Source organism: Chelonoidis abingdonii, chromosome 3 (genome assembly GCF_003597395.2).
Source record: "Chelonoidis abingdonii isolate Lonesome George chromosome 3, CheloAbing_2.0, whole genome shotgun sequence".
NCBI classification, from domain to species: domain Eukaryota; kingdom Metazoa; phylum Chordata; order Testudines; family Testudinidae; genus Chelonoidis; species Chelonoidis abingdonii.
In genome coordinates, this window is record NC_133771.1 from 33,447,459 (window position 1) to 33,474,612 (window position 27,154).

Consider the following 27,154-nt stretch of genomic DNA (forward strand, 5'->3'; position numbering starts at 1 on the left):
AGTACGTACCCCAAATTTCATCTCACTTAAACTACTTGCTTACAAAATCAGACTTATAGTACAAAAGTGTCACAACACACTATTACTGAAAAATTGCTTACTTTTTCTTTTTTACCACATAATTATAAAATACAACAATTGGAATATAAATATTGTACTTACATTTCAGTGTATAGTATATGAAGCAGTACAAACACATAATTGTCTGTATGCAATTTTAGTTTGTGCTGACTTTGCTAATACTTTTTATGTAGCCTATGGAAAAACTAGACAAATATTTTAGATGAGTTGATTTACTCCCTGAAAGACCTCTGCATACCCCTGGTTGAGAACCATTGGACTAGAAAGCTCGAGGTCCCTTCCAGTCCTACAATTCTGTGATTCTATGTCCACTAAAGATAGGACAAGAAGTAATCAACTTAATCTGCTGCAAAGAAGATTTAGGTTAGATATTAGGAAAATCTTTCAAACTAGATGCATACTTAAGTTCTTGAATATGCTTCCAAGGGAGGTTGTAGAGTCCCCACCATTGGAGGTTTTAAAGAACAGATTGGACAAACACCTGTCAGGGATGGCTATGTATTACTTGGCCCGGCCTTAGTGCAGTGGGCTGAACTTGATGACCTCTTGGGGTCTCTTCCAGCCCTACGTTTCTATGATTTCATGATTCTATATATCTTAGCACACAATAATTAATGTAACATTCCTGTTGAACCAATTAGACTGTGAACAAGAGAATCTACAAGCAAAAACCTGAAAAGCTTGTCTGATGAGAGCAAAGAAAATTTATATAATTTAATTTTATTTGGAAATTCAACATGTTCCCAACTAACTTGATCTGACAAATTTAAAATTAGGAGCAGTTTTTTTGTAGAAGGATTCTGTTATGAATAGGAAACTACTCTAGTAATCCGCACACCAGGAGCTATGCCTGTCTGCCAGCACCCAAAAACTCTCCTGGTAGTTTGATGCATCCGCAGTTTTTAATTTTCCTATTTTTATCCTGCCAACACTACCTAATGAACTCATATTTGTATATTAAATATTTATGCTAAATACTATCAAAAATCTATTTAAGCAATAAAAACAATATGAAAGTCACATTTGTAAATACTTAATATTCACCATTTCCCAATAGTTTTTAAAGAAGGTTAATGCTATATTGCATTTCATTTCTATGCAATGGAAATACTGACATTAGCAACTAGTCTACAAAGGCAGTTCTCTAAAAAAGCAATATTCTATAATCTCATTAAAATCAGTCATTCAGAGCCAAAAACTGCTGAAGTAAATGGATCTGTAAAGAGGGCAGAAAGTAAACGCTTGTGTCTCAGTTGGTCCTGCTGTTCAGAGCTCATGGTGTGAAACAGGTGTACTAGAGCTTAGGGTCTCAGCCTAGGATGTGATGGCTGAGTGGCCTACCCTTGAAGAAAAGTGGGAGCCCTTTGGAGTCTTGACACTTTGAAGGGGTTCCTTCAAGGGATTGTTTAAAAGCTGGGCCATGGCGCACATACAGTGGATATGTGACACCAGGTATGAAACTTACTCCTGGGGGAATTCTGCACCAAAAATTAAAAACTCTCTACCAAAAAAATTTAAATTCTGCATATTTTTTGTCAAAATAACACAATATAATCATGCCAGTTTCAATTATTTTGATAATTTATTTCAAAATATCTGTCAGCAAGTATGTCTATAACAATACAGACTTAAAAAAAAAAGATTCTGGTAATTTTTTTGACGAATAGATTCCTTACTAGACTTATTAATACAGAACTTTGTGTGTGTGATTCATTTAAATTACAATACAGAACTGTATTTTCTGCACTGGTCAGAAGCAGCGCAAAGGCTTGGGGGAGTCAGGGGTAATGGAGGAGCTGAGGGAGAGGGAAGGAGCTTAGGAGTGAATCTGGAGGGTGTTGGGTGTGGGTGGGAGAAGGTCTTTTGGGGGGTGGGGAGGGGATTGTTAGAGCTTTGTGAAGCCTCCCTCATGCAGACCCTAGCTGACCCCAAGGCTCTCCCATTCAGTTAGGCATGTCTGCCCCTGCCCCTGCAACCCCCACCCCCATGGATCTCTGCAACCCCTCTTCCCCACCCCTAGGCTCAATGCTGTCACCCTTCAACTCCTGAGCCCATGTGTCAGATTGTACCCCCTTCCCCCCAAGACATTCTGAACTCCAGTCTGTGACTCCCGAGGAGCCCTGTGTGCTCCACTGTGTCCTAACCTGGCTCTGTGGGCAGGGTGCTGTGATGAACTTCTACTTCTGGGGGAATTCTGCAGCATTGGCCATAGAATTTTGTATTTTTCTGTATAAAATACATTTTGTCTAAGAAGTGTTGCAGTTCCACATTTTGTCCACCATAGGCCACTGTGGCTCCAGAACAGCTGGCATGAATGCAGCCAGCTGTTCTGGTGCCACAGTGGTCTTTGATGGGCAAAAAGTGGAACTGCAGCATTTCTTAGGCAAAATGTATTTTATTCAGGAAAATACAAAATTATGTGAGACAGAGGAATTCTGTGCTTCTGCAGATGCACAGAATTCTCCCCAAGAGTAAAAACTAAAACTATATAAAATTTATAACCATGAGATCTTTGTGTACACTAATATAATTTAACTACAAACGTCATAATCAGATCTTTAAGAGTGATAAATTATGAACCACTTTAACAATCTTAGTAATGCTACTTCAACAAAAAATACAACCACAACATAAATGCAAAGAAAGTGGACACAATAGGAATACATTATTAAAGTGTGAGATTCATATGTAGAATGGATTCACAATGTGTGTTTTGCAGAAGGTGGAGTCTTAAATATGAACTTGCATCAAAAATTCATGTAAAACATTGTTACCTGTGATTTAGAAGTTTGACAGTATTCTGAAAGTGTTAACTGAATACTCTTTCATCAACACATGCAAATCAGGATTCATCTTAGTAAAGAAACCTCTTGTCACATTTATTCTCATCAGAATGTTTGTCAACTCCATGAACTGATTTTAGACCCTTTTTTCTGCCTTTGCTATGCTATATTTGTAAACCCAAACCTTGCCTTACTTGTTAATGAAGTACTGCCTTTTGTTTCCAGCGTTGAGATTTTCTTGATTTACTGTTCAGGATACCAACTGTCTACCTATTTGTTATAACTGCGAGTGATATCTTCCTGGTGGAAACAGACAGAAAATCTCTTGGAATGAAATCATGAAATTTTTTAAAATGTTCTGAAATGCGTAGTATAAACGTATTCCTGTAGAATATTGCTAGAGTCGGGCAGAATTATGGTCAGGCACTGTACAAACTTTGTCCCACAACTCTGCTAATGCTCATTAATTCTTACTTGTAACAGGCTGGTAATTGTAATGCAGTGCCTGACCGATCAGAGGCTGATAGTCGTGGTGGGTTCTGAGATATAGACAGATATCTGGTAGGATTTTTTATTAGATTACCAAATTATATCCTTTACATGTGACATGAAACAAATTTGAACTCCATACAACTAATCTAACTTTTTCCACTTTCTACTGTTAGGAGAATACATGATTTTCATCTGTTAAAGTGTGACAAAAGATCATGCAATTAAAAGAATTGCTTCCTTTCTCACCCCCTTCTTGTATTTTTAGGACGTTTATTGAGAGCTAATCAGATCACTTTCAATTGGGATAGACTGGCTAGTTGGATCAACCTTACAGAGCAGTGGCCATACAGGACATCCTGGCTCATATTGCATCTGGAAGAGACTGAAGGTGTTCCAGATCAGCTGACTTTAAAAACCATCTATGAGAGGTAGGTATGGTTCTAGTGATGACATAAATTTTCAATAACTGCTATTAAAAAGTCAGCATTTGCCAATATTTACCAACCAAGTCTTTCCCCCATATTTAAAATCTTTAAGTATTGGCAGACTTTTTTTAAATGTCTTTTACTGTTAATTAAAGCAGGTCTACTGTTTATATACGTGTGTGTGTATTTTATTAAGATCTGTACTGGGTGTTCGTACTTAGTTGGTTAGCACAGCTATTTTGGGTTTTCATTAATCTAATTTTCATCCCAAGTCGTCATTTTCTTTGCCAATCTAAGGTAATGAAGTATAACTTTTAAAATATTAAAAGAGCCATAATATGATATGGTGTTATGTTATTTGGTAATATACTTAACAAAGGTTCTTGAAATTCTATTTAGACTCTCAGTGAAGCTTTCAGTGGTTTATTACAGGGAGAGCTGAAGGTATCATCTTTAAGGTTGTCCAGCTCTTTGCATTATAAGACCCTGTTTTTATTTGCTCATAACTTTGCTAAATTTTAATAATGTGTACTGGAATTTTACATGCCAGGTATCTATCTCAGGGTGAACTCGCATGGAAAATTTAGCCAAAATGGTTCAGCCATTTACAAAAATGAGAGTAGGGAAAAACATGTTTTGCTTGTTTAAAAAAAAAAAGTTGGGTGCCCTTTTTTTTTTAGAAAGTTCTCAGTTTCCCAAGCTTTGAAATGGGGATGTGAAAGTTGGCAAGCGGGTGGCCTTTGTGTCAGGAATTTGCCTTCCTGAACTCATGAAAAACTTTCCATGTTTGGCCAAGGTGTAAGACTGAAAAATCTCAGTTGATGCATACTTGTGCCACCAACTTCTTCACCCTTATTTCACTTTAAGAGCTAAAATCTACAAAGATCCAGTCCTCATTGAGCATGTTCAAGCCTCTCTCAGTTCCTAGGGTTGACCAGACTGCACATGCACCATTCCCATAAAGCAACCTCTCAACTCTTTTATATGCGACCTGATTTCGTGTGTCATTGTCAAGAGCAATTACAGCTCAGCTTTCAAAGCATGGGCATGCTCCTTACAACCCAGGGCCCAAACCAGACTTACCCAGTAATTACTGCTTCTGGCCAGAGTGGGGCCCATGTACTGGAACTGAGGGCAGAGAGCCTGTTGTTCCTGTGCTCTCAATAAATCCATTGCTGGTACCCAGGCAGCATGGAGGAGGAAGCCATCTGATTCAAAAGCAGAGAGGACAACAGCCAGACAAGGAGGGAGGGAAAGGAGTAGATTGGAGTAAGAAGTTTGCTGAAACTGGGACTGGAGTTGGGGAAGGGAAGAGAAACCTGGACTGTCTGGGTAAGGAAAACTGATAGCCAGAAGGTTTTCGGGGAACACATTGAAACTGATGAGGGGAAAGAGGAACTGGGAGGGGGGGAAACACTGATATCATATGAGGAGCTAGGGGAATGGGGAAGATTTGAGAGTAGAAACTGGTGCGGGTGGAAAATGGGTGGTGGGGAGGGGAAACAGATCTGACGAGGGACTGGGGGGATTGAATAGAACTGGAATTGGCCAGCAAAGAGACTGGGATAAGAAGCAAAGGATGGGGAAACACACTGAGATGGTATGAGGAGCCCAGAAAAGGAGACTAGCAGCCAATGAGTGGGGAAGGAGGGGAGAGAGCGCTTGGATGAAGAGCTGGGAGCAGGGAAAATGGGACTGACTGGAGGAGACTGGGCGTTATGGAGATAAACTGGGAATTGTGGGAGACTGGGACTTAGACAGCAAACCAGGAGGGGGAGATTAAGACTGGAAGGGTAAGAAGACTGGAACTGGGATGAGAAGCCACAGGGCTGGAGATAGGGACTGAGTACACAAGGAAAATGGGACTGGGACAAGATGAAAAAGAGAGAGGACTGAGTCAGGAACCGGTTGGCAAGGATGAGAAAAGGGATCAGTCTTGGGAGGGATGGGCAGAAGAGTCTGTACTCACTAGCGCACACTCCAGTCCAGAACCTGGAATGGAACCCCTGGATCCTTAGTCTCCCAATTCCTCTGCTGCCAGAAAATAGCTGTGAAACCAGTTGACAGTGTGTGTGTCTCATCTCCCTCCAGTGATAGGCAGCAGAGGATGACAAAATTCTACTTCTATCAGTTACTCTGTTAGCTCAAGTGGCAGAGGTGTGTGTAATGGATCTAAAGGTTCCAACACCACTGATGATCCCTGTGGGTGTCAATATAATGCAACATGATGAAATTTTTGTTTTTGTTTTTTCCATTTTTTTTTAAACTAGACAATAACACACAAACAACATTAAAAGTACATGATTAAGGTTGCAAAGTCAAGGATTCGATATTTAGGAGATACCATAATTAGAATTGCCTGTGCAACTTAAATTTGGCCCACTAGAGTATTTGCATTATGATTAAGGCTAAGATTTTGTCATGGTTATGTTTAGTAAAAGTCATGGACAAGTCACAGGCAATAAACAAACAAAAATTCACGGAAGCCATGATCTGTCTGACTTTTGCTGCTGTGGCTCCATGATTTCCCCTGCCACCATGGTGGCTGGGAACTGTGGGGTTCCCCTTCTGCCCAGGGCAGCTGGAAGCTGCAGAGAAGGGGTGGCCCTCCGCCTGTTGTGGCTGGGAGCTGCAGGGTGACCACTTGCCTGAGGTGTCCCCATTCCTCCCCATGTGAGGCTGTTTCCCATCCCTGGAACCCAGAGAAGGGGCCCCCTCAAGAGTCTGTCACCTGTTGCTGAAACCTTGCAGGGGGCCCTCTATTGCCTGTCACTGCTGTTGCTTGTTGCTGGAACCCTGCCAGAGTCCCGCTGGCTGCCAGCTCGAGTCCCTGGGGCTGAAGCAGAGAATGTCAGGGGCGTCTCTGGAAGTCACTGATTCTGTGATTTCCATGACCTCCCTGACATAATTGTAACCTTAGTTGTGATACAATCTTTAATTAAATGATCACGTAGTGTTTTTTTCCCACAGGAACCCCTGTCTCATTCAGTGTACAGAATGAACCTGCTTTGTGGATAAATAAGGGAGGCTGTAATCTGTAGGAACCCTGCCTCATTTGCTGCAGAAATTGGAAGATGTGTAATAAATGAGCATTTGAATGCTGCCCTGGGGAATGGGATTCAATCCCTACCACAGAGTTCCTATAGGACACTAAGCAATTTACTTAAACCACATTTTTCACAGGTGGTCGCTAATTGTGGGTTGCCCATTTTTCTGGGTGTCCAAGTTGATACCCTAGGGTGGGGTGAGCAAACTTTTTGGCCCGAGGGTCACATCAGGGTTGCAAGACTATATGGAGGGCCAGGTAGGGAAGGCTATGCCTCCCCAAACAGCTTGACCCCCGCCCCTAATCTGCCCCCTCCCACTTCACACCCCTGACTGCCCCCCTCAGAACCCCCGACCCATCTAATTCTGCTTCTTGTCCCCTCACCTCCCGGGACCCCTGCCCCTCACCGCCCCCCCTAGTACCGCATCCCCTATCCAAAGCCGCCCCCCCGCTCCCTGTCGCCTGACTGCCCCCCCCCATTGATACTCCTTCCCCCTGACAGACCCCCTGGGACTCTCACACTTATCCACCCCCCTGCCCTGCTCCCCGTCCCTTGACTGCCCCCAAACCTCCACACCATCCAACCGCTCGTTGCTCCTCATCCCCTGACTGCTCCCAGGACTCCCTGCCCCTTATCTACCCCCCTACCCCTTACCATGCCGCTCAGAGAGGCAGGACTGGCTTATTGGAAAGCCTGAGAGGTGTGCGGCCGCAAGCTGCGGGGGAGGGGGAACAGCAGGGGAGGGGCCTGGGCAGGACAGTCCCGCGGGCTAGATGTGGCCTGCGGGTCATAGTTTGCCCACCTCTGTCCTAGGGTCTGACATACAGAAGTGCTGAGCACTCACAGCTGCAACTGAAATCAGTGGGAGCATGTAAAGTGCTAGATGCTAAGTACTCCGAAAAATCAGATCCTAGGTATCTAAGATTGAGCACCTAAACTTAATGGACATTTTTTACTTCAATATCTCTGTGCCCAAGTGTTTCCCATGTGTAAATTAGAGATAATATACTCTAATCTCATGGGCGTTGTGTGAATTTTTTTTTTAAATGTTTATGAAGCAGTCAGATACTATACTGGAATAAGCTGATCCTTAAATGAGCACCAGCTATACTGTGCACTGAATGAGGCAGAGATGCTGTGGAAAAATAGTAAGAGGTCATATAATTACATACTGTATCATCATGCATACACACAGAGGGGCCTGATTTAAGTTTCACAGGGAACCTTAATTCTGGTATTTCCCAACTTTACCATAACCTTAATAATCTTCTTTTTACAGACCTTTTTCTGTAATAAAATATAGTCACAACAAGTTTTGTATACAATCAGAAGTCATCAGTTGCTAACACATCTTTATTTTGTCTTTAATTTTATCATCATTCAAAGTTTGCAGTATGTGATATATGAAGATATGTAGTATCTTCTTACTATATATTCCATTCTGTGCATCTGATGAAGTGGGCTGTAACCCATGAATGCTTATGCTCAAATAAATTTGTTAGTCTCTAAGGTGCTACAAGTACTCCTGTTCTTTTTGTGAATACAGACTAACATGGCTGCTACTCGAAACTAGTCTTTAAATATACATTCTTCTTTGGGTGCTTGCATATATCCATTATACTGTAGATCTTGTGCATTAGTGTCAGAGAGCTTACCCTAGCAGTAGCCAAAGTGGAGGCTCTTCCCTTCCTGTTTCCTTGTGTTCTGTACCAACGGTGTAAAGGGTGGAGTCACCCTGCCCCTCCTTTTGTTCCTTCTTACTATGTTGTCGTCTATAGTTTGCTAAAGTTTGCCTTCATGAAATACATTCTTTATAGTTCTGCTTTCCCTTCTACCTTTCTTTAGAATCATGAATTCGATCATTTCCTGATCATTTTCACCCAAGCTGCATTCAAATTCTCAATCAGTTCCTTCCTATTTGGCAAAATTAAATCTAGAACAGCGTCTCCCCTAGTTGCTTTCTGCACCTTCTGAAATAAAAAGTTGTCTCCAGTGCATTCTAAGAACTTATTAGATAATCTGTGGTTTGCTATATTATTTTCCCAGCAGATGTCTGGGTAGTTGAAGTGTCCCATCACCACCAATTCCCAATTTTGTTGGTTGTTTTAAAATAGCCTCCTTCACCTCTTCTTTCTGGGTAGGTGGTCTATAGTACACCCCTTCCATGATATCACCCTTGTTTTTTTTACCCCTTTTATCCTTAACCAGAGACTGTTAACAAATGTCTCCTATTCCATCTCAACCTCAGTGCAGGTGTATACAACTTTGATATACAAGGCAACACCTCCTCCTTTTTTTCCCTAGCTGTCTTTCCTAAGCAAGGTATATCCTTCTAAACCAATATTCCAGTCATGTATATTATCCCGCCAAGTCTCTGTGGTGCCACCTGTCATAGATGTGATTATTCACTAGTATTTCTACTTCTTCCTGTTTATTCTCCATATTTCTTGCACTAGTATACAGGCATCTAAAATACTGATTTGATTTTCTTTCTGTGTTCCCTCTTATCTCTCTTTTGTCCCTACTGTAATTGCCCATTCTCCACACAGATTCTTACCCTTCTCCCAAGTCTCCATCTTTTTGACTTACCTATGGGCTTTTGTTGCCTTCCCCCATTGAATCTAGTTCAAAGCCCTCCTCACTAGGTTAGCCAGACTGTATCCAAATATAGCTGGACCCCATCTCCGCTCAACTGTCTTTCTTCCTGGAACAGCATCCTATGGTCAAGGAAGCCAAAGCTCTCCTGGTGACACCATCAGTTCAGCCAGGCATTTACCTCCAGGATGCATCTGCCTGTGCCCTTGCCCTTGCCCTTGACCAGAAGGATTGAAGAGAACACCACTTGTGTCACCAACTCCTTCACCCTTACTCCCAGAACCCAGTAGTTACTTCTGATCTGCTCAGGGTCATGTCTCACAACATTATTGCCCATATGGGCAGGTAGCATGAGCTAGTAGTTAGGGCTGGATGATCCTTGACAGTCCCTCAGTAATTCTCTGTACGGGTCCTTGGGAGGCAGCACACTTCTTAAGTGCCATGTCAGACCAACAGATGGATGCCTCTGTCCCTCTTAGAAGAGAATCACCGACCACCACTACGCTGCATTTCCTCTTGGGAGTGGTGGCTGCATTCAAGGCTTGGGAGTACAGAACTTCTCCTCCTCCACCTTTGAGGATGATTACTCATCCCTTGTTGTCAGGGCAGCACAATGATTCTTCTTCTCTGTGGTCAGTGAGGTGGGAGCAGAGGGGTGGAGCATTGCCTGCCACCCCAAGTAACCAGAAGCCAATGTCCTCCCTGTGACAGAGTCATAGCTTCCTCCCCTGTGGTGTGACAGCAGTCTTCTCTAACTGGATAGCTGCCTCAGCCTTGGAGGTCTCCATATGATCCATATGTGACCCCTCGTGCTAGACTGCACCTCAGAGTAATCCAGGCTTGGCTCAGCTCAGTCTCTCACCCCCAGATTGACTATTTGGACCTACTAGTAAGCATTCTGCTGAAGGTACTGTCCTCACTGGATTGGTGGATGAACCAGGACAATGTATGTTGTGGAGTCCCATTTGCTCTGCCTACTCTGATGATTTGTAAGATGACTCTGAAATCTTACATGATTTTAGTAATGAACCCTTCAATCATGGGTGAGGAGTGCATTTGGGCATCTTCCAAGCTCATGGGCTTTGGTCTCCTAAAGAAGCAAAATTACACATACATGTCTTCAAGCAAAGGGCAATTTTCTGTGCATGCCAAAGTTTCCACCTCATAAATGAGGCAAAATTCTCAAAGTACTCATCGACAGCACCACAGTGGTGTTTTGCATCAACAAGCAAGGGGCCATAAAGTCAAACAGACTGAAAGCAGGAAATCAGTTTGAGAAATTTCTGCATACAGAACTCCGTACTCTCAGGACATCACTTACCAGGAATTCAGAATACTCTGCCAGACCATTTGAGCATGTCTTTCATCTCAAAGTATGAGTGGCCACTTTAATATCCTGGCTGTGGTGTTTCATATAGGGGAGTTTCCAAAAGTGGGGACTTGTTTGCAACCTGACAGGACAGGGAATGTCCCGAATTTTGCTCTAAGGCAGGTCACAGCCTCAGATCAATCTAGGATGCCTTTCCTGGAGCAAGGTCTGACAATATGCTTACTCATTAGTGCCCCTGATTCCCAGGGTCATCCTCAAACTGAAGCAAGATTGACAAATAATGATCCTGATAGCTCCAGGATCATTGGGATAAATATGATATTCTGAGCTCCATCAGCTATCTACCAGGGAGCCTCTGCTTCTGCCATTTAATAAGTAATCTTATGATCACACAGTATCAAGGGCATGTGCTGCACCTGAATCTTCAGAAGCTGCACCTGACAAATGGTTCATAAGTAGCTAAATGCAGAAGAGGCATGTTGCTCAGTGGCATGTCCTCCTTAGTAGTAGGAAGACTGTCTACAAGGACTAGTTACGTGACTAAGTGGAAATGTTTCTTTTTCTGAGCAGCTTTCCGCATCCTGTAACCTTCACACATGTCGATTCAAGAAATTTTAGACTCTCTCTCTCTCTCTCTCTCTCTCATTAAGTAATATGGTCTATCCCTAAACCCTCATACAATTCATTTGGATGCAGTTCCAGCATTTCATTCTAAAATCAATGATAAAACTGTGTTCACTAACCCAATTCCTTAAAGGTGTAAATAGATTATTTCCTTCTGTTCATGACCCAGCGCCCACTTGTGACTTAAATTTAGTATTGTCTGTTCTTATGAGTCTCCTACTCGAGCTGTTGGCATCTTGTTCATTTCTGCATCTCTCAGTGAAGGTAACCTTTGTAGTGGCTATCACCTTAGCCTGAGAGAGAGAGAGAGAATTACAGGGCTTGTCATGGATCTGCAACACACACACTTTTTTTAAGGACAAAATTCAACTAAGACCTCATCCTAAGTTTCTGTCAAAGGCTGGTTTCCAATTTCCACCTTAATCAACCTATATATTTACCATTTTTTCCCCACAAAGCCACATCCTCACAAAGGTGAACAAAAGCTGCATGTGCATTGAGCTTTCTCTTTTTACCTGGGCAGAAAAAAAACCTTTCAGGATCTCTGCCCAGTTATTTGTTTCCTGTGCAGAATGCAGGAAAGAGGAGTTAACAGCACACTGTACCAGAGCATGTGGAACCTCAGCTGCATTTGTGAGGCACATCCATATTCTGGACATTTGTGGAGCAGCAACATGGTCTTTGATCCACATGTTTACTAGTCACTATGCTCTTATGAAGAGATGATGTGAAGGTGGGAGAAGCAGTCTTGCACTCCCTTTTCTGATGAGCCTCAGAGCTCCAATGCCCTTGATAATAGCTCGGGAGTCACTGATATTATAATGGACTTATGCAGGCACTCCAAGAAGAAAAACAGTAACTTACCTCATAACTGTTGTTCTTCAAGCTATGTTACATATGTCCATTACATGACCCACCTTTCTTCCCTCATGTATCAGTATCTACCATCTGTTTTTGATGTAAAGGAACTGAAGGAGGTGCAGGGCAACTCCACCCTTTATATCCTTGGTACAGAGCATGGGAAGACCAGGTGAGTGGAAGCAATCCCGTGAGTATCACTAGGGAAAACTCTCCGATGCTGATGCATGAGACACGCACACACTTACAGTGTAATTGATATGTGAAACAGATCTTGAAGAACAACAGTTATGAGAATGTGAGTAACCTTTTTTTTCCCCCCAGCTCCGTTTTGTATACTCTAATACTTCATATCAACGTGAGCTAGGCGTTCTGTTGCTAGATTCTACTAGTAGACCTTGTCATCATCTGCTCAGAGATAAGACTGTGTGGTATATTTTGCTAATTTAGGCTTAAATTTTCTTGGTGAATATTCTTGTTAAAGTAAGTTGCAGAGTGATTTTTAACAGTAATTCACTGAAAATAAGTAGGATACCAAGTACAATATCAAGCTGGAAAGGGTTGCAAGCTCTTGGAAGTCTAGATTAGAATTCAAAATCACCTTGACAAACTGGAGAAATTGTCTGAAATAAATAGGATGAAATTCAATAAGGACAAATGTGAGGTACTCTGCTTAGGAAGGAATAATCATTTGCACAACTATAAAATGAGAAATAACTGCCTAGGGAATGGGCAGAAGAGGATCTGGGGGTTCTAGTGCATCACAAACTAAATGAGTGTCAACAGTATAATGCTGTTGCAAAACAAAGCTAATTTCATTCTGGGCTATATTAGCAGGGGTGTTGTAAGCAAGACACCAGAAGTAAATCTCCCACTCTTTTCAGTACTGATAAAGCCTCAGTTGGAGTACTATGTCCCGTTTTGAGCACTACACTTCAGGAAAGATGTGGACAAATTGGAGAAAATCCAGAGGAGAGCAGCAAAAATGATTAAAGTTCTAGAAAACATGACTATAAGGAAAGATTGAAAAATTGGTTTGTTTAGTCTGGAGAAGAGAAGACTGGGAACATGTTAACAGTCTTCAAGTATGTAAAGGGTTGCTATAAAGAGCAAGGTGATAAATTGTTCTCCTTATCCAGTAAGGAAAGGACAAGAAGTAATGGGCTTTAATTAGAGGAACGGAGATTTAGGTTAGACATTAAGAAAAACTTCCTAAATGTAAGGGTGATTAAGCACTGGAACAAATTATCTAGTGATGATATGAAATCTGTGTCATTGAAGGTTTTACAATAGGTTAGACAAATACTTGTCAGAGATGGTCTAGATAGTACTTACTCCTGCCTCATTGCAGGGGACAGGACTAAATGATCTGTTTCTATGATTCTATAATAATTTAAATTAATATTTATTGAGCAAATTTGTTACTGGTTTTAAAAAAAAAAGACTATATTTGCCAATTTACATCTTGAGTTTCTAATTTTGTGCAGCATGAATGGAGGGAGGGGAGATAGCATGGCAGAGAGAGACAGAGACACACACCTGTGTGTGTGTGTGTGTGTGTGTGTGAGAGAGAGAGAGATGCGCATTGCCTCTTTAAGTATGCTGACCCCACTCTAAATACATTACTAAATCAGCATGCATCTGACGAAGTGGGTATTCACCCACGAAAGCTAGATTGTTAGTCTGTAAGGTACCACAGGATTCTTTGCTGCTTTTACAAATATTTAATAATGAGCTCTTTTAGTCTAGCAGAGAGAGGTAGAACACAATCCAGTGGCTGGAAGTTGAAGATGGACAAAGTCAGACTGCAAATAGTGTAAATTTTTGAGAGGGTAATTAACCATTGGAACAGTTTATTAAGAGTTGTTGTGGATTCTCCATTGCTGGCAATTTTTAAATCAAGATTAGATGGTTTTCTAAAAGATATACAGTAGGAATTATTTTGGGGGAGTTCTATGGCTCGTGTTATGCAGGAGGTGAGACTGAATCTTCGCAGTGGGCTTGGAATCTATGAATGTATGAATTTCAGGTTTGGTTCATCAATATTATAGAATCTGTTCCTCAGCTGAGTGCACTCAGCACTCTTTCCCCTATTTTACTTTTGTAAAGATGTCTTTGTTTTGATACCTAAAAACAAAAGCAAGAATATTTTATTTCCTCATGTTTCGACTTGGCAGAATTATTATTTTTTTTATAATTTTGATAGTTAATATTGTTTAAACATTTTTTATTTTTGTCAATTTAAATTTTCACAGTTGTGCAAATTTATGGGTTTTAAACACTGCTTTCGATTTTTATCTTTTAACATGTTCGTTTATGGAAAAATTTTGGGAGTCAAAAGGTACGGCTGGTCAGGCCACAATTTAATGACAGAAGACACTGAGATTCAAGAAGTTAATTTTATAACAGGGGTCGGCAACTTTTCAGAAGTGGTGTGCCGAGTCTTCATTTATTCACTCTAATTTAAGGTTTCGCGTGCTGGTAATACATTTTAACATTTTTATAAGGTCTCTTTCTATAAGTCTATATTATATAACTAAACTATTGTATGTAAAGTAAACAAGGTTTTCAAAATGTTTAAGAAGCGTCATTTAAAATTAAATTAAAATACTGATCTTACGCCGCTAGCCTGCTGAGCTTGCTGCCAGCCTGGGGTTCTGTTCACCTAGGCTGGCAGCGGGCTGAGCAGGGCCTGCGGCTGGGACTCCAGACCTCGGTGGGGAGGTTTCAGGGGCCAGGGTAGAGGGCTGGGGAAGGGGGTTCAGGCAGAAGGCTGGAGTGGAGGGGGGTTCAGGAATGAGGGCTGAGGTGGGGGGGTTCAAGGGTCAGGGCAAAGGGCTCGGTGTGTGGAGGTGCATGTCAGAAGGCTGAGTGTGGGGGGGGTCAGGGCAGAGGGATAGGGCTGTGGGGGTGCAGGGCAGAAGGCTAGGGGTGTGGGGGGATTCATGGGTCAGGGCAGAGGGCTGCGGTTATGGGAGTGCAGGGCAGAAGGCTGAGGGTGTGGGGGGATTCATGGGTCAGAGCAGAGGGCTGGGGGTATGCAGGTGCAGGGCAGAGGGCTGAGAGTGTGTGGGGGTCAGGGTACAGGGTTGGGGTGGAGGGGGCAGNAGGGCAGAAGGCTAGGGGGCATGGGGGCTGCAGGGGAGAAGGCTGGGTGTGGGGGGTGGTTCATGGGTCAGGGCAGAGGGCTGGGGGGTATGGGGACTGCAGGGGCAAAAAGCTGAGTGTGTGGGGGGTCAGGGCAGAAGGCTCAGGGATGTGAGGGGTGTAGGACAGAAGACTGAGTGGGGGGGGATCAGGGCAGAGGGCTGGAGTGTTCGGCTCGTAGGGGTGCTCCCAGCCCCCTGCCCTGAGCCGCTCAGGGCAGGAGGCTGGAAGGGATATGCCCTGTTCCACCCCTTTCACCAGGGCTCCGTCCCTACCCCTCTCTGTCTCCTCCAGGGAACTGCCGGCACGCTGTTGGTCTCCCCCCCCCCCTCCCTTGCTAGGACCATTAGCTGATTGGCGTAGGGAAGGAGAGGGGGCAGGGCAGGAAAGCACCACTCTGGGGGAAGAAGTGGGGGAGAGGGAAGGTTGGTTGCCGCAGAACCAAGCTTCTGCCTCCTGCCCCCACAGGGGAGAACGGTGGGCAAGGGAGGCTGAGTGGAGCTGGGGGCCAGGACTGTTGCAGGCGGCTGCGTGCCATTGAAAATCGGCTTGCGTGCCATGTTTGGCATGCGTGCCGCAGGTTGCCAACCCCTGTTTTATAACCATTTAAAAAACAAATTGTCGGCATCATATGTCACTATATGCAAAGTAAATATTCTTAAATCAAACCTTAATATGTTATCAAGCAATACTTTTCTCACTTCGTCTATATGTAAATTTTGATTATTATCAGTGAAAAAGTAGCTTTAATTTAAGTTGCTTTATTATTCTAAATGTTTTTAGGTACAGGGATTCCAGATATATTCCCAACATTGAAATAACAAACATATTCTGTCATTTTTCATGTATGACTAACATTAAGATTTTGTCTGTTTTTAGTAAAAGTCATGGATAGGTCGCGGGCAATAAACAAACATTCACGTAAGCTTGCAGCCTGTCTGTGACAAAATAACCCTATGTGTGTGTGCGAGAGAGAGAGGGAGACTGACTAACTGACTGAAGTCATGGAGGTTCATTAAAGTCACAGAATCAGTGACCCCTGTGACTAAGGCCTGGTCTACACTGGGCGGGGGTGTCGAGGTATCGATGTAAGATACGCATCTTCAGCTACAGGAATACCGTAGCTGAAGTTGTGTAAGTATCTTATTTCGACTTACCTCCCGTCCTCAGTGCACGGGATCGACGTCCGCAGCTCCCCGTGTCGACTCCGCTACCGCCGCTCGCTCCAGTGGAGTTCCAGAGTTGACGGGAGCGCATTCAGGGATCGATATGTTGTGTCTAGATGAGAAGCGATATATCAATCCCCGAAAAATCGATCACTGGGTAGTCTGGACGTACCCTAAATCATATACTTATCTTTTACCGTTGGAAATGTACAGTCTGTTAGGAAATATATGAGCCACCATAAAAGGACACGTGTGCACTGCTCTCCTATTACTTCGTGGCGTTATATTTATACCTGCTAGTCACATGCATGAGGCACAGAGTCAAGAGTTTGGCTAGATCTGCTATGACTATAGTGCTTCATTTCAAGAATTACAGATAAACAGTTTATTGTACATGGTTCTGTGTTATAATTGTGGTAAAACCTGTATTATACCTGAAAAACTGTTGTAATTTCATATACTAGATAGGCTGTATCTAGTATATGATGATCAATAGTTTAACTGTAAAAATGAACTGAGAGCACTATTTAACTGCATCAAACTGAACCACTCTTCTTCTAATGCCAACTTGGCATTATGCACTGTACATTGGTATACCAGCAGATGGCACTAATACATTAATTATCTTAGGAAAGTACTTTATATGGCGCTAATACACAATGAAATTGCTCTGTCATGCATGGTTTAGGATGCACTCTTTTCTGCAAAATATAATCTCTTTGATTTATTTTCCTCAGAACATATTTTGATTTTAAGTTTTATTACAAAAGATAAATCTCACTTTCACAACTTGTGTAGTTAGCTGCAGACAAAAAGCTATGTTAAGAGTATAAAGATTGCAAAGTCATGCACACAGAGTCAGAATAAAGGTTGCCTGTATAACTAGTTCATCCCACCCCTGCATATGCATCATAATGCAGCTGTTAATTACATGATCACATGCAATTCCCCCCCCTCCCCCCAAAAGATGCCTGTCTCATTCCTGTTACCAAGTAGCTTATGCTCAGAGGATAAATCAGAGTTGTGTAGCGAAGGAGGCAGTTGTCTGTGAGATGCCTGTCTGAATTGTTGCAGAAGTTGGAAGGTGTGCAGTGAATAAGGCAGGGGATTACAGGAAGAGAAAGGATGGTCCTATGCCTAAAACAGTTGAATACTGTCCAGCTTGAAGAATTAATTTTATCCTGGTCTCTGCCACAGGGTTCCTGTGTGATGCTGGCCAAGTCACTTTTAGGTAAACTTTTCACAGGTGGCTAGTGTGTGTTCATCATTTTCTGGGTGCCCGATTTGATACCATAGGATCTGATTTGCAGAAGTGATGAGCATTCACAGCTACAGCTGAAGTTAATAGAACTGTGCTTTGTGCCTTTTAAGTGTCTTATGAAATCTAAGAACTCTGAAAATTCAGGTCCTAGGTTTCTTAAACTAGGCACTCAAAAGTAGTGGAGATGTCTGATCTGAAATCTATCTGTGCCTCAAGTTTCCCATCTGTAAAATAGGGATAATACCACCTAATCTCATGGGGTGAAGTGAAAATAAATTTTAGTGTTTTTGAAGCAGTCAGATACTGAAGTGTTGAGTTACATAAAGTCCATGAGGAAGTTAATAATTCTGTGATCGGAGCAGGGACTGAATAGAGTATAGTGACAAGGCATTGGGCCAAAGTGACCAATGAGCATAAAATAAAATATTGAATAGGTGCTCATTAATTGGACACTATTAATCACGTGCATGGAGGTTGCCATGGGGCCGCACTTGGATTCTGGCTGGGGAACCTCCTCATCTCCGTACATCAGTCTGAACAATCTAAGAGTGCTCCCCCTACCGTGGAGCCTCCATTGGTACCAGTGCTATGGACCTCGTGCCAGTGACTAGCCATGAGCCACAGAAGTATGCACATAGGCCGGGCAGTAAGTCTTCTGCCAAATCCAAGCAGGATTCCGCATCGTCTATGAGTTCTGGTCACAGAGGAGCGATACATTCCAAGGCTCAAAAGACAAAAGGCCACACTGCTTGCTGGATCCACTGGTCCCAGTTCCGGAACTGCGTACTCATCCTGCTCTGGCTCCTCCGGCATTTCGTGACTCATTGGTCTCAAGACAGATCTCTGCACCAGTCCGGGTTCTGTCCATTGACTCCGGGGAGACTTGGAAGTGCTCCCACAGCTCATGAACTGTTCGCCCTGGAAAGAGTGAGGTCTCCATGTCTTCTGGTGCACTCACCTGCTTGGAGAGCCCCATCTCCCACTTTAGATCTACCCCTACTGCCTATATTCCTTTTAACACATCCCATTCCAACGGTTCCATCGGCACTGCTATTTGTGCAGGACTCTGGTTCCTCTGAGTCTGAGGATTCGGATAGCTGACATGGTCCACTGCTTCTGTTCCAGAGACATGACTACCACAGGGTTCCGGTGGCACTGTGGCAATTCCCTCCTTTATTGTAGCCAAGGAGTGACTGGTATCCAGCTCTTTGGGCACTGACGCAATAGCAGCAGGAGCAACCAGGTTGGCCATATTATAGGTCGTGGCTTCAATATCCGCTTTTGGAACCGTCTCATTCAGCATGGGAGGGCTCCCCTGTTTCTCCACTCTGCCCTTCGTCAAGTAGACACTTGAAACTGGGCTTAGACAATGCACCGATCAGCCCGGTTCCAATGATTCTGGAGAGATTCCCTTTGTCGTCCCCAGATGTGGTGTGTCATCAACACCTTTGTAGTGAGGCGATGTGGTGCCCCACCACCCCACTGGGGGAAGAACCTCCCCAGACACCAAAGTGGGCGAAGCCAGTGTATCCTGTGCCCGACTCCCAGAGGTCGAGGCGCAGGACAGGAAGTATAAAAGCCCAAACGCAGAGCTCAGTTAGGCGGCAGCCACCAGAGAGGCCAGATGCCTGTGGCCTGGCTCCGACTTGGGAGACCCCAGCAATTCACTGCCGACCTGAGTGCCAACTGGTGCCTGGAGGAGCCACCAAGCTTATCCATCGCCAGCTACCCAGAGGAGCTGCCAAGTCTACCCCTCGCTAGCTACCCGGAGGAACCCATGGTGCTGGAACCCTCTGAGGACACCACCCAGACCCAGGTACCATATGAGGGGGAGTCTGGAAGTAGCCCGGGGGCAGCTGACCCTAGTCTGGCTGCAGCACTGCCAGAGCCAATGTCAATGTGTTGCGGCCAGGATCCCCACTGACGGAGCAGTGGGTCCTCTGCCGCTGCTAGGGCCCCGAGCTGGGATGCAGTGGAGTGAGTGGGCCTGTGTCCCCCCTGCCACCCAACTCGCGGGTAGCTATCTCCCCCTTCTCCAGGTCACTCTAAGCCAGGGCCTAGCCTTATATTGAACTATTTGCTCAGTCCCTGCCTGAGGACCTGAGCCCCTCACTGTCTGTTTGCTGCCTTGCCCTGATCCAGGGCCTAGGCTTATCTTGTATTGCTTGCCAGGCCCTGCCTGAAGGTCTGGGCCATAGACTGGGTATTCCCCAACCCAGCAAAGATGGTGTAGCGAGGTGGTGTGGTGCCCCACCACCCCTCCGGGGGTCAAATTCCCTACAGCCCTCCGCCCCACCTGAACACTATCATCTATTTAAAGAGCTGCTACAGAGAGTGACTGGGTGGATCACAGAAAACCCCTTGGGAACTGCCAGCTGATGTGCTGAGACTACTTCTAACCCATTTTCCCTGCCATCTTGGGACTCTCGAACCTTGCCAGTTTGAGCCAGACATGCTAACCTGTTACAAACCCAGACTCAGGTCTGAACCACGTCCCCCATGAGCTGCAGGCTTAACTGAAAACAGCTTAAGAAGTGTTCCTGTCTCTAACACTCAGATGCCCAGCTCCCTATGGGGTCCAAACCCCAAATAAATCTGTTTTACACTATATAAAGCTTATACGGGGTAAACTCATAAATTGTTTGCCCTCTATAACGCTGTTAGAGAGAGGTGCACAGCGGTTTGCTCCCCCGGGTATTAATATGTACTCTGGGTTAATTAATAAGTAAAAAGTGAGTTTATTAACTGTCAAAAGTAGGATTTAAGTGGTTCCAAGTAATAACAGACAGAACAATGTAAATTACCAAACAAAATAAAACATGCAAGTGTAAACCTAATACAATAAGAAAGTAATTACAGATTAAATCTCACCCTCAGAGATGTTCCAGTAATCTGCTTTTACAGACTAGCCTCCTTCTAGTCTGGGTCCAGGAATTACGTGCACCACTGTGGTTACCAGGACCAGCTCTAACTTTTTTGCCACCCCAAGCAAAAAAAAAGAGTTCTGTCCTGCCATAACCCCCCCCCATGAGTGCCATGTCACTGAACCCCCCCTCCCCCCCCGAAGGACTTGACTGAGGGGTCCTGGTTGTACCTACCCCCAAGCACCGCGCCGCCGAAAGATGCACCCCCGCCCCCCGAGTGTTGCTTGGCGAAAACAAAAACAAAAAATCCCTCCAGCACTGCCCCGCCAAACCAAAAATAAAAAAAACCTGAGCGCCGCCACACCCCAAGGTGGCACCCTAAACACGTGCTTGGTCAGCTGGTGCCTGGAGCCGGCCCTGGTGGTTACTGTCCTTTGTTCCAGTTTCTTTCAGGTATCCCTTGGAGGTGGAGAGGCTCTCTTGAGCCAGCTGAAGACAAAATAGAGGGTCTCCCAGGGGCTTAAATAGACTTTCTCTTGTGGGTGGAGACCCCTCCTCTCTCCTATGCAAAATCCAGCTCCAGGATAGAGTTTTGGAGTCACATGGGCAAGTCACATGTCCATGCATGACTCAGTTTTTACAGGCAGTAGCCATTGCCCACATGCTATCTTAAATGTCTCCAAGAAGATTTCTTATGTGGATTAGTCTTCCAAGATCCATTGTCAGTTAAATGTTTCTTGACTGAGCACTTAATTTGCACATTCCTTTCTCAAGAAGCTGACCAAATGTTTTACTAAGCCTACTTAAACTCAAACAAGTACACAGCCAATATTCATAACTTTGCATACAAAAATGATACATGCATACAAATAGGATTAATATATTCAGTAGATCATAACATTTACAGAGATATGTTACATGGCATATGTAGCATAAAAAATATCCCAGTTATGTCATTCATATGCATATTCCCATAAAGCATTATGGGATGCGGCATCACACAGAGGATAGACAGTGCTCTTGAGATCCCACTATAAGAGATGCAGGACAGTCAGCACCAGTTACTAGATATTCTGCACTCATCGGTACCCGCAAAGTTGGCCGATGCTATTCTTCACTTAGTACATCTTCAGTGATGCTATTCTTCAGCTGGCACACACTATGTGGCATACTCCAGCCACATGTGCCTCCACGATGAAGGGGACTGAGAAAAGGTACTATATCACCCTGAAAGGATCCAAGGTTTTATTTTCACACACTCTGCCTAACTCCCTGGTGATCCAGGCTGTGTTGGAGCAGACCAAGTAGCAACACCCATGCTCCACCTGACAGGCAGGGAGGGCAGGAGACTGAACTTTATGGGTCGAAAGGTCTTCTCCTCAGCTGGACTTCAGTTCTGGATCTCTAACTACTTGTCACTGATGGCCAAGTATGATTTTATGAACTATGGACAGATGGCAGAGTTGGCAGTTAAATTGCCTCAGCTGGATCATTCCCAATTCCAAGACATTTTACAGGAAGGCAAGTTGACAGGGACCATACATCAGACCGCAGTTGATTCAGTGAACACATCCTCACGGCATCAGAATTGTCTTGAGGAGAGAATCCTGGTTGCACTCCTCATGTTTCTGTGGAGAGACAGAACGCAATTGAAGATCGTTTGATGAATCACACCTCTTCAGCCAGAAGACGGATGATTCCGTATACTCACTGAAAGACTCTAGAGCCACCCTTGGGTATTGTTACCCTGGTGCCAACGTGAAAATTTTATTGCCCTCAACACACCTCCACACTTCTTCTGCCAATGAGCCTACAAGCCTCTTCAGAAATGCCCTAAGGTCAACAGAGCCCGTCCACCTGTTTGGCAGTGCAAACCTCTGTACAACACACTCAGTCATTGAGAAAACAATATTTCTGAGTGCAGCTATAGAGCCATCAACCACTCCATGCACCAATGCGCCTACAAACCACTCCTTTTGGGGGTCTCTCAAACTCTTTCTGCCAGCATGGGGAGCAATAACAACAGACAAGTGGATCTTGGACATTGTTCAACATGACTATACCATTGAGTTTATGATGATGCTTTTTCCACATTCCCCATCCCAGTCCCTTTTCAGGGATCTCTCTCATGACAATATTCTAACCCTAGAGGTGGACTTCCTCCTGCAGAAAGGAACAGTGGAGCCAATCCCTGCAGCCTTTCAGGGCACAAGGTTCTATTGCAATTATTTCCTGGTACCCAAGAAAAAGGGGGTGGATGGAGACCGCTCACAGGATGATGCTCTGATCGTCAATTGATCAGACCAGCCAAATTATGCCTCCCCCCGCACATGCACAGTTCTATCACGTGCCCTCCACAGACTCTGATAGGGGAGAGTGACAGTCATTCAGCTTGCTTCATTCTGGCCTTGCTAATTCTGGTTTCCCCTTCTTTATATGTCGAAACATCCTCCACTCCCATACCAGATGTTTCTGGAACTGCTAACACAACACATCATCAGACTCGGGCACCTTACTGCTTGGTTTGGGGATGGACATCTCGGTTAGTATGAGAATCCTTATTGCTAGTACAAGATGTCCTCTCCAGCTACTGGAAGGACTTTACAAGATGCTTCTATCACGCTAATTGGGCATGTTTCACTTCCTGGGCACAACAACAAGGCCTTGTCCCCAAAGCTGTGGGCATCCCAATGCTCTTAAACTATTTCCTCTATCTGAAGACTCAGTCCCATCAAGGTGTATGCAGTGGCCATTAGCACCTTCCACCCTACAGTGGAGGGGCATTTGATTTTTACCCATCCCTTGATTGCCTGATTCTGGAAAGGCCTTGTATGTAAATATCTACCCATTTGGCCTATTACATCTCATTGGGAGCTCAACCTAGGTCTTATCTCATTGACAAACTCTCCTTTTGAACCTCTGGCCTCCTACCCCCTTTCTCTCCTCTCCATGAAGGTTGCTTTCCTCATTGCCATTATGTCAGTGAGAAGGGTTGGCGAACTTCTGGGGGCCATGATGGCAAACCCCCCTTTCACCACATTCCATAAAAACAAAGTTTCACTGCAACTGTATCCCAAATTTCTACCAGAAGTGGTGTCCCAGTTCCACCTCAAGCAACCCAGACATTTACCTACCGTCTTTCTCAAATCATATACTTCTAATGAGAGTTTTAAGGCCAGGAGGAACCACTGGATCATTTAGAATTTCACCGATTTTGTTTAGTAAACGAGATAATCTGGAGAGCTCCATCTCTCTGTCTGCTCTCTCTTCTCTATCATTGCAGGTCAGGGCACTGAGCAAGGTCTAGATGTGCTCCACCTGTGCAGGAACCCTCCTAGAAACCGTAGATATGGATCTTTCACTTAATGTCTCCTGGCTGGTGGACCTTTGCTCTGCATTCGCCAAGCTGAGACACGTCCAGAGATGCCTCTGGAAGGCTGGGTCATTCATCTTCAGCTCTTAGGACTCTGGCAAATTAGACTGTCCAAAGACTCTCCTGGGGATAAGTCCATAATTCCCCATCTCATTCCTCAATGTTAAACAGTGTCATAAATGCATGTTTATCTAAATCCAAATACATTAATGATGTTATTTTATCAAGGTTCTGTATGGCATCGCATCTGTCCAAAACAATTAGAACTATTTTTCCCACATGGGCTCTGCCCATACTGCTAAAAGCTGCCATGATCAGTCTATTCAAATCAGTAGCGCATCACTGTACTGTCTTTCTGTAAATATCTGCTTTCTGGTCACAGTAATGGGACCAAGAAATCTCTGAAATCTTTGGCACTTAAGTATTGCAAAATAGTAGTTTTGTCCCCAAAGTCATAAGTAATGAACATTCCATATCATATAGGAATTGTTTTTCCTTTATTTTGCCTGAATTCAAAACTGAAACAAAAAGCAGATTATCTTCAGGATGTCAGAAGACCAATTAAAATATACCTAAGCGGAACAGATCAGCTCAGAAAACTAGAAGTTATTTGTTTCATTCTATTCTGATTCCCTTCTGTGTGCAGATCCTAAGGTCACGATTTGGCCATAGACTACTAACTGCTTCTTGTAGTTCTATTTTTACTGCTATTTGGGTAAGTCATTTTGAGGAGTAATTTGTGGGTAAGTCCTGTTGTGTCTCAGCTCTAACATACCTCCAGTCTTGCAAGGAAGAGGGCCCACCCATATGTACAGAATAGTAGACATACTGTATTGCTTCAGAGTAAAGAAATGTACATGTAAGGAACATATTTTTCTTTTGTCAGGTCAGTTGGCATGATTCATCCTCATATGAAAGCGCTGATATATTTCTTGATTTCTTAAGTTTAATGTGTTACCTTTCCAGCTCTTTGAGTTAGCGTATTGCTTTCTGATTGCTGTAAGGATATGTATTCTTTTTCAATCTTATTACCAAACCCAATTACTTTTTCTTTTTTAGAGTTGAAGTCTTTTCTCTGTTACCAAATACAGTTAATCTTACATGGCTGATCCTACTGCCATTGCACCCTATATGCTGCCTTTCTTATCTCTTCTCTTCTCTTTTCTTTTCTTTTTTTTTTTTTTTTTTTTAATTTTTGGTTAAATTATTTAAGACTAATTTGCTTATAAATGCAGTGGCAGAAGCTATTGGTTTGGGGTGAGACATAGATTTGTGTTAGAAAGTTAAGCAGCTTCACTGGTACTATGGTCTGTTTGTGTCATGTATATGAAAGCCCAGCACATAGTAGATTAACCGGAATCAAGACAGGGAAATACCATACGCATATTAAAAAACAAAACAAAAAAAAAACAACCAAAAGCCCTCCAACGTGAATTCTTCTATCTCATTGTTTCCCATCTAAATATGAAAACGTTGTATTTAAAGCATATTAATAGTATCAGGGTATAAAGGGTATGTGTTATTTTATTAAGGAATCTGATTTCTTGAAACAATCAGAAAATAGTATTCTTTAGCACTAGTAGTAAAATTTATTTTTTCCATAAAAAGCCTCATTTATTTTTATAGCAATTTGATGACACATCTGCTTGCTTTATTCAGCTGAAAAAGAAAATGTTGGTTCTTGGTGATTTGTAAAATTGCTTTGTTAAATTATTTTCTAAATCGTTCAACTTTTAACAAATGACATTTGATACTAACACTGGAAAGCAATTTCAGCTAATTAAGTAGATCCTTCTATAAACCATTGGAACATTAAGATGACAAACTGTTCATTCAGGATTATTTTAATTGGTACAATTATTGTAATTTTGTTGCAATTATGTGTTGAGCTAAAAGCTTTTGTCTAAATCATTTGAGGAGTTTTTGTTAACAGACATAAGTAAGAAGAAAGGGAGTAAATTAAAAACTGAAGATAAGCATTATCTGTTCCTTTTTTGTTACAATATTTTAGACAAGTATCTATTAAATTATTCTTTTTAAAAACTGTATTTCACGTTTTCAGCAAACCTTTTAACAATGATAAAAATTAAACAAGATCATTTTAAAATCTTACTTTTCTGTAAGATTATTATGTTCCTAATTCCTGTTTTGACACTGTTTAAACAATCCTTAATAAAAAAAATAATAAGTTAAACACATTTTTTGAGATATTTGTGGGCAACATTAACTCTATTCTCGTGTATTGATTTAAGAAGTGTAATATTTTTAAAATGCATTAGTTGTTGGTGATTACAGAAATTAATAGATCTCACAGATGGGCTATTGTTTCTGAATATTTAGCCTGAATTTTCTGTGTTCTATTTCATTCTATTACCTCAAGTCATACTGTTGGACCATCCTAAACAATGTTATTAATTGTGTTTACTATGTTAGTGCGTAAGGACCAACCAAGAATGGTTAGGGTAAGCGTCACACTTCTTTGGCTTTCTTTTTCAGAATAGTCTTTGCAAGAGGGTTGGCAAATTGGCCTATGTTTAAATAACAGATTAGAGGTGGAAAGCTTATTTCTCATTCTGGATCCATATGGATGTCACAGTTTCTGAGTTTACTGCATCTCTGACCGCCTCATGGTCTCCTTGAGGGTATCCCACTTAGGTCTCAGGCCTCCAGCTTCCTTGGAGTGGAATCCCATGATTGTCTCCCTTCTAGCCAGGTTCCTAGACTACAGATCCAGGCAGTTCACTTTTATCCAGAGGTGAAAGTGAGCTGGTATGGGCCAGTACTCTGTACTGGTAAGAATCCGCACCAGCCCATACCCAGCCCACATTAAAGCACTGCTGCGTCAGCGATTTAATGTCCCTGTCTCTGCCCCTTTTGCCTCTCCTTTTGGCAGCTTTGCCTGTAAGGACCCTTCCGGCAGGGCCACTGACAGAGGGAAAGGGCAGCAATGTTAAAGCACTGCTTCAGCAGCTCTTTAAGGACGATCCTTTGCTGTGGTAACGCTTTAAGGATCCTCATTGGCAGGGCCACTGACAGGAAGAGGGGCAGCAACGTTAAAGCGCTGCTGCAGCAAAGGTCCCTGCAGTGCTTTAACGTCCCTGCCCCCCC

The 27,154-nt window shown here is 43.2% G+C and overlaps 1 protein-coding gene across 5 annotated transcripts in view; it reads left to right on the forward strand.

Annotated features, from left to right (window-relative positions):
- The window catches only part of KIDINS220 (kinase D interacting substrate 220), a 166,326-nt gene that overhangs the window by 76,531 nt on the left and 62,641 nt on the right, over nt 1-27,154 (forward strand). For 4 of the 5 annotated variants that reach the window (XM_032795179.2, XM_032795180.2, XM_032795183.2 and 1 more), the window contains exon 22: nt 3,622-3,784. In XM_032795179.2, coding sequence (XP_032651070.1) covers nt 3,622-3,784 — 163 coding nt within the window. Of the gene's footprint in view, nt 1-3,621; nt 3,785-6,751; nt 7,195-27,154 lie in introns of those variants that run through there. The other variant, XM_032795185.2, reaches the window with a different exon arrangement.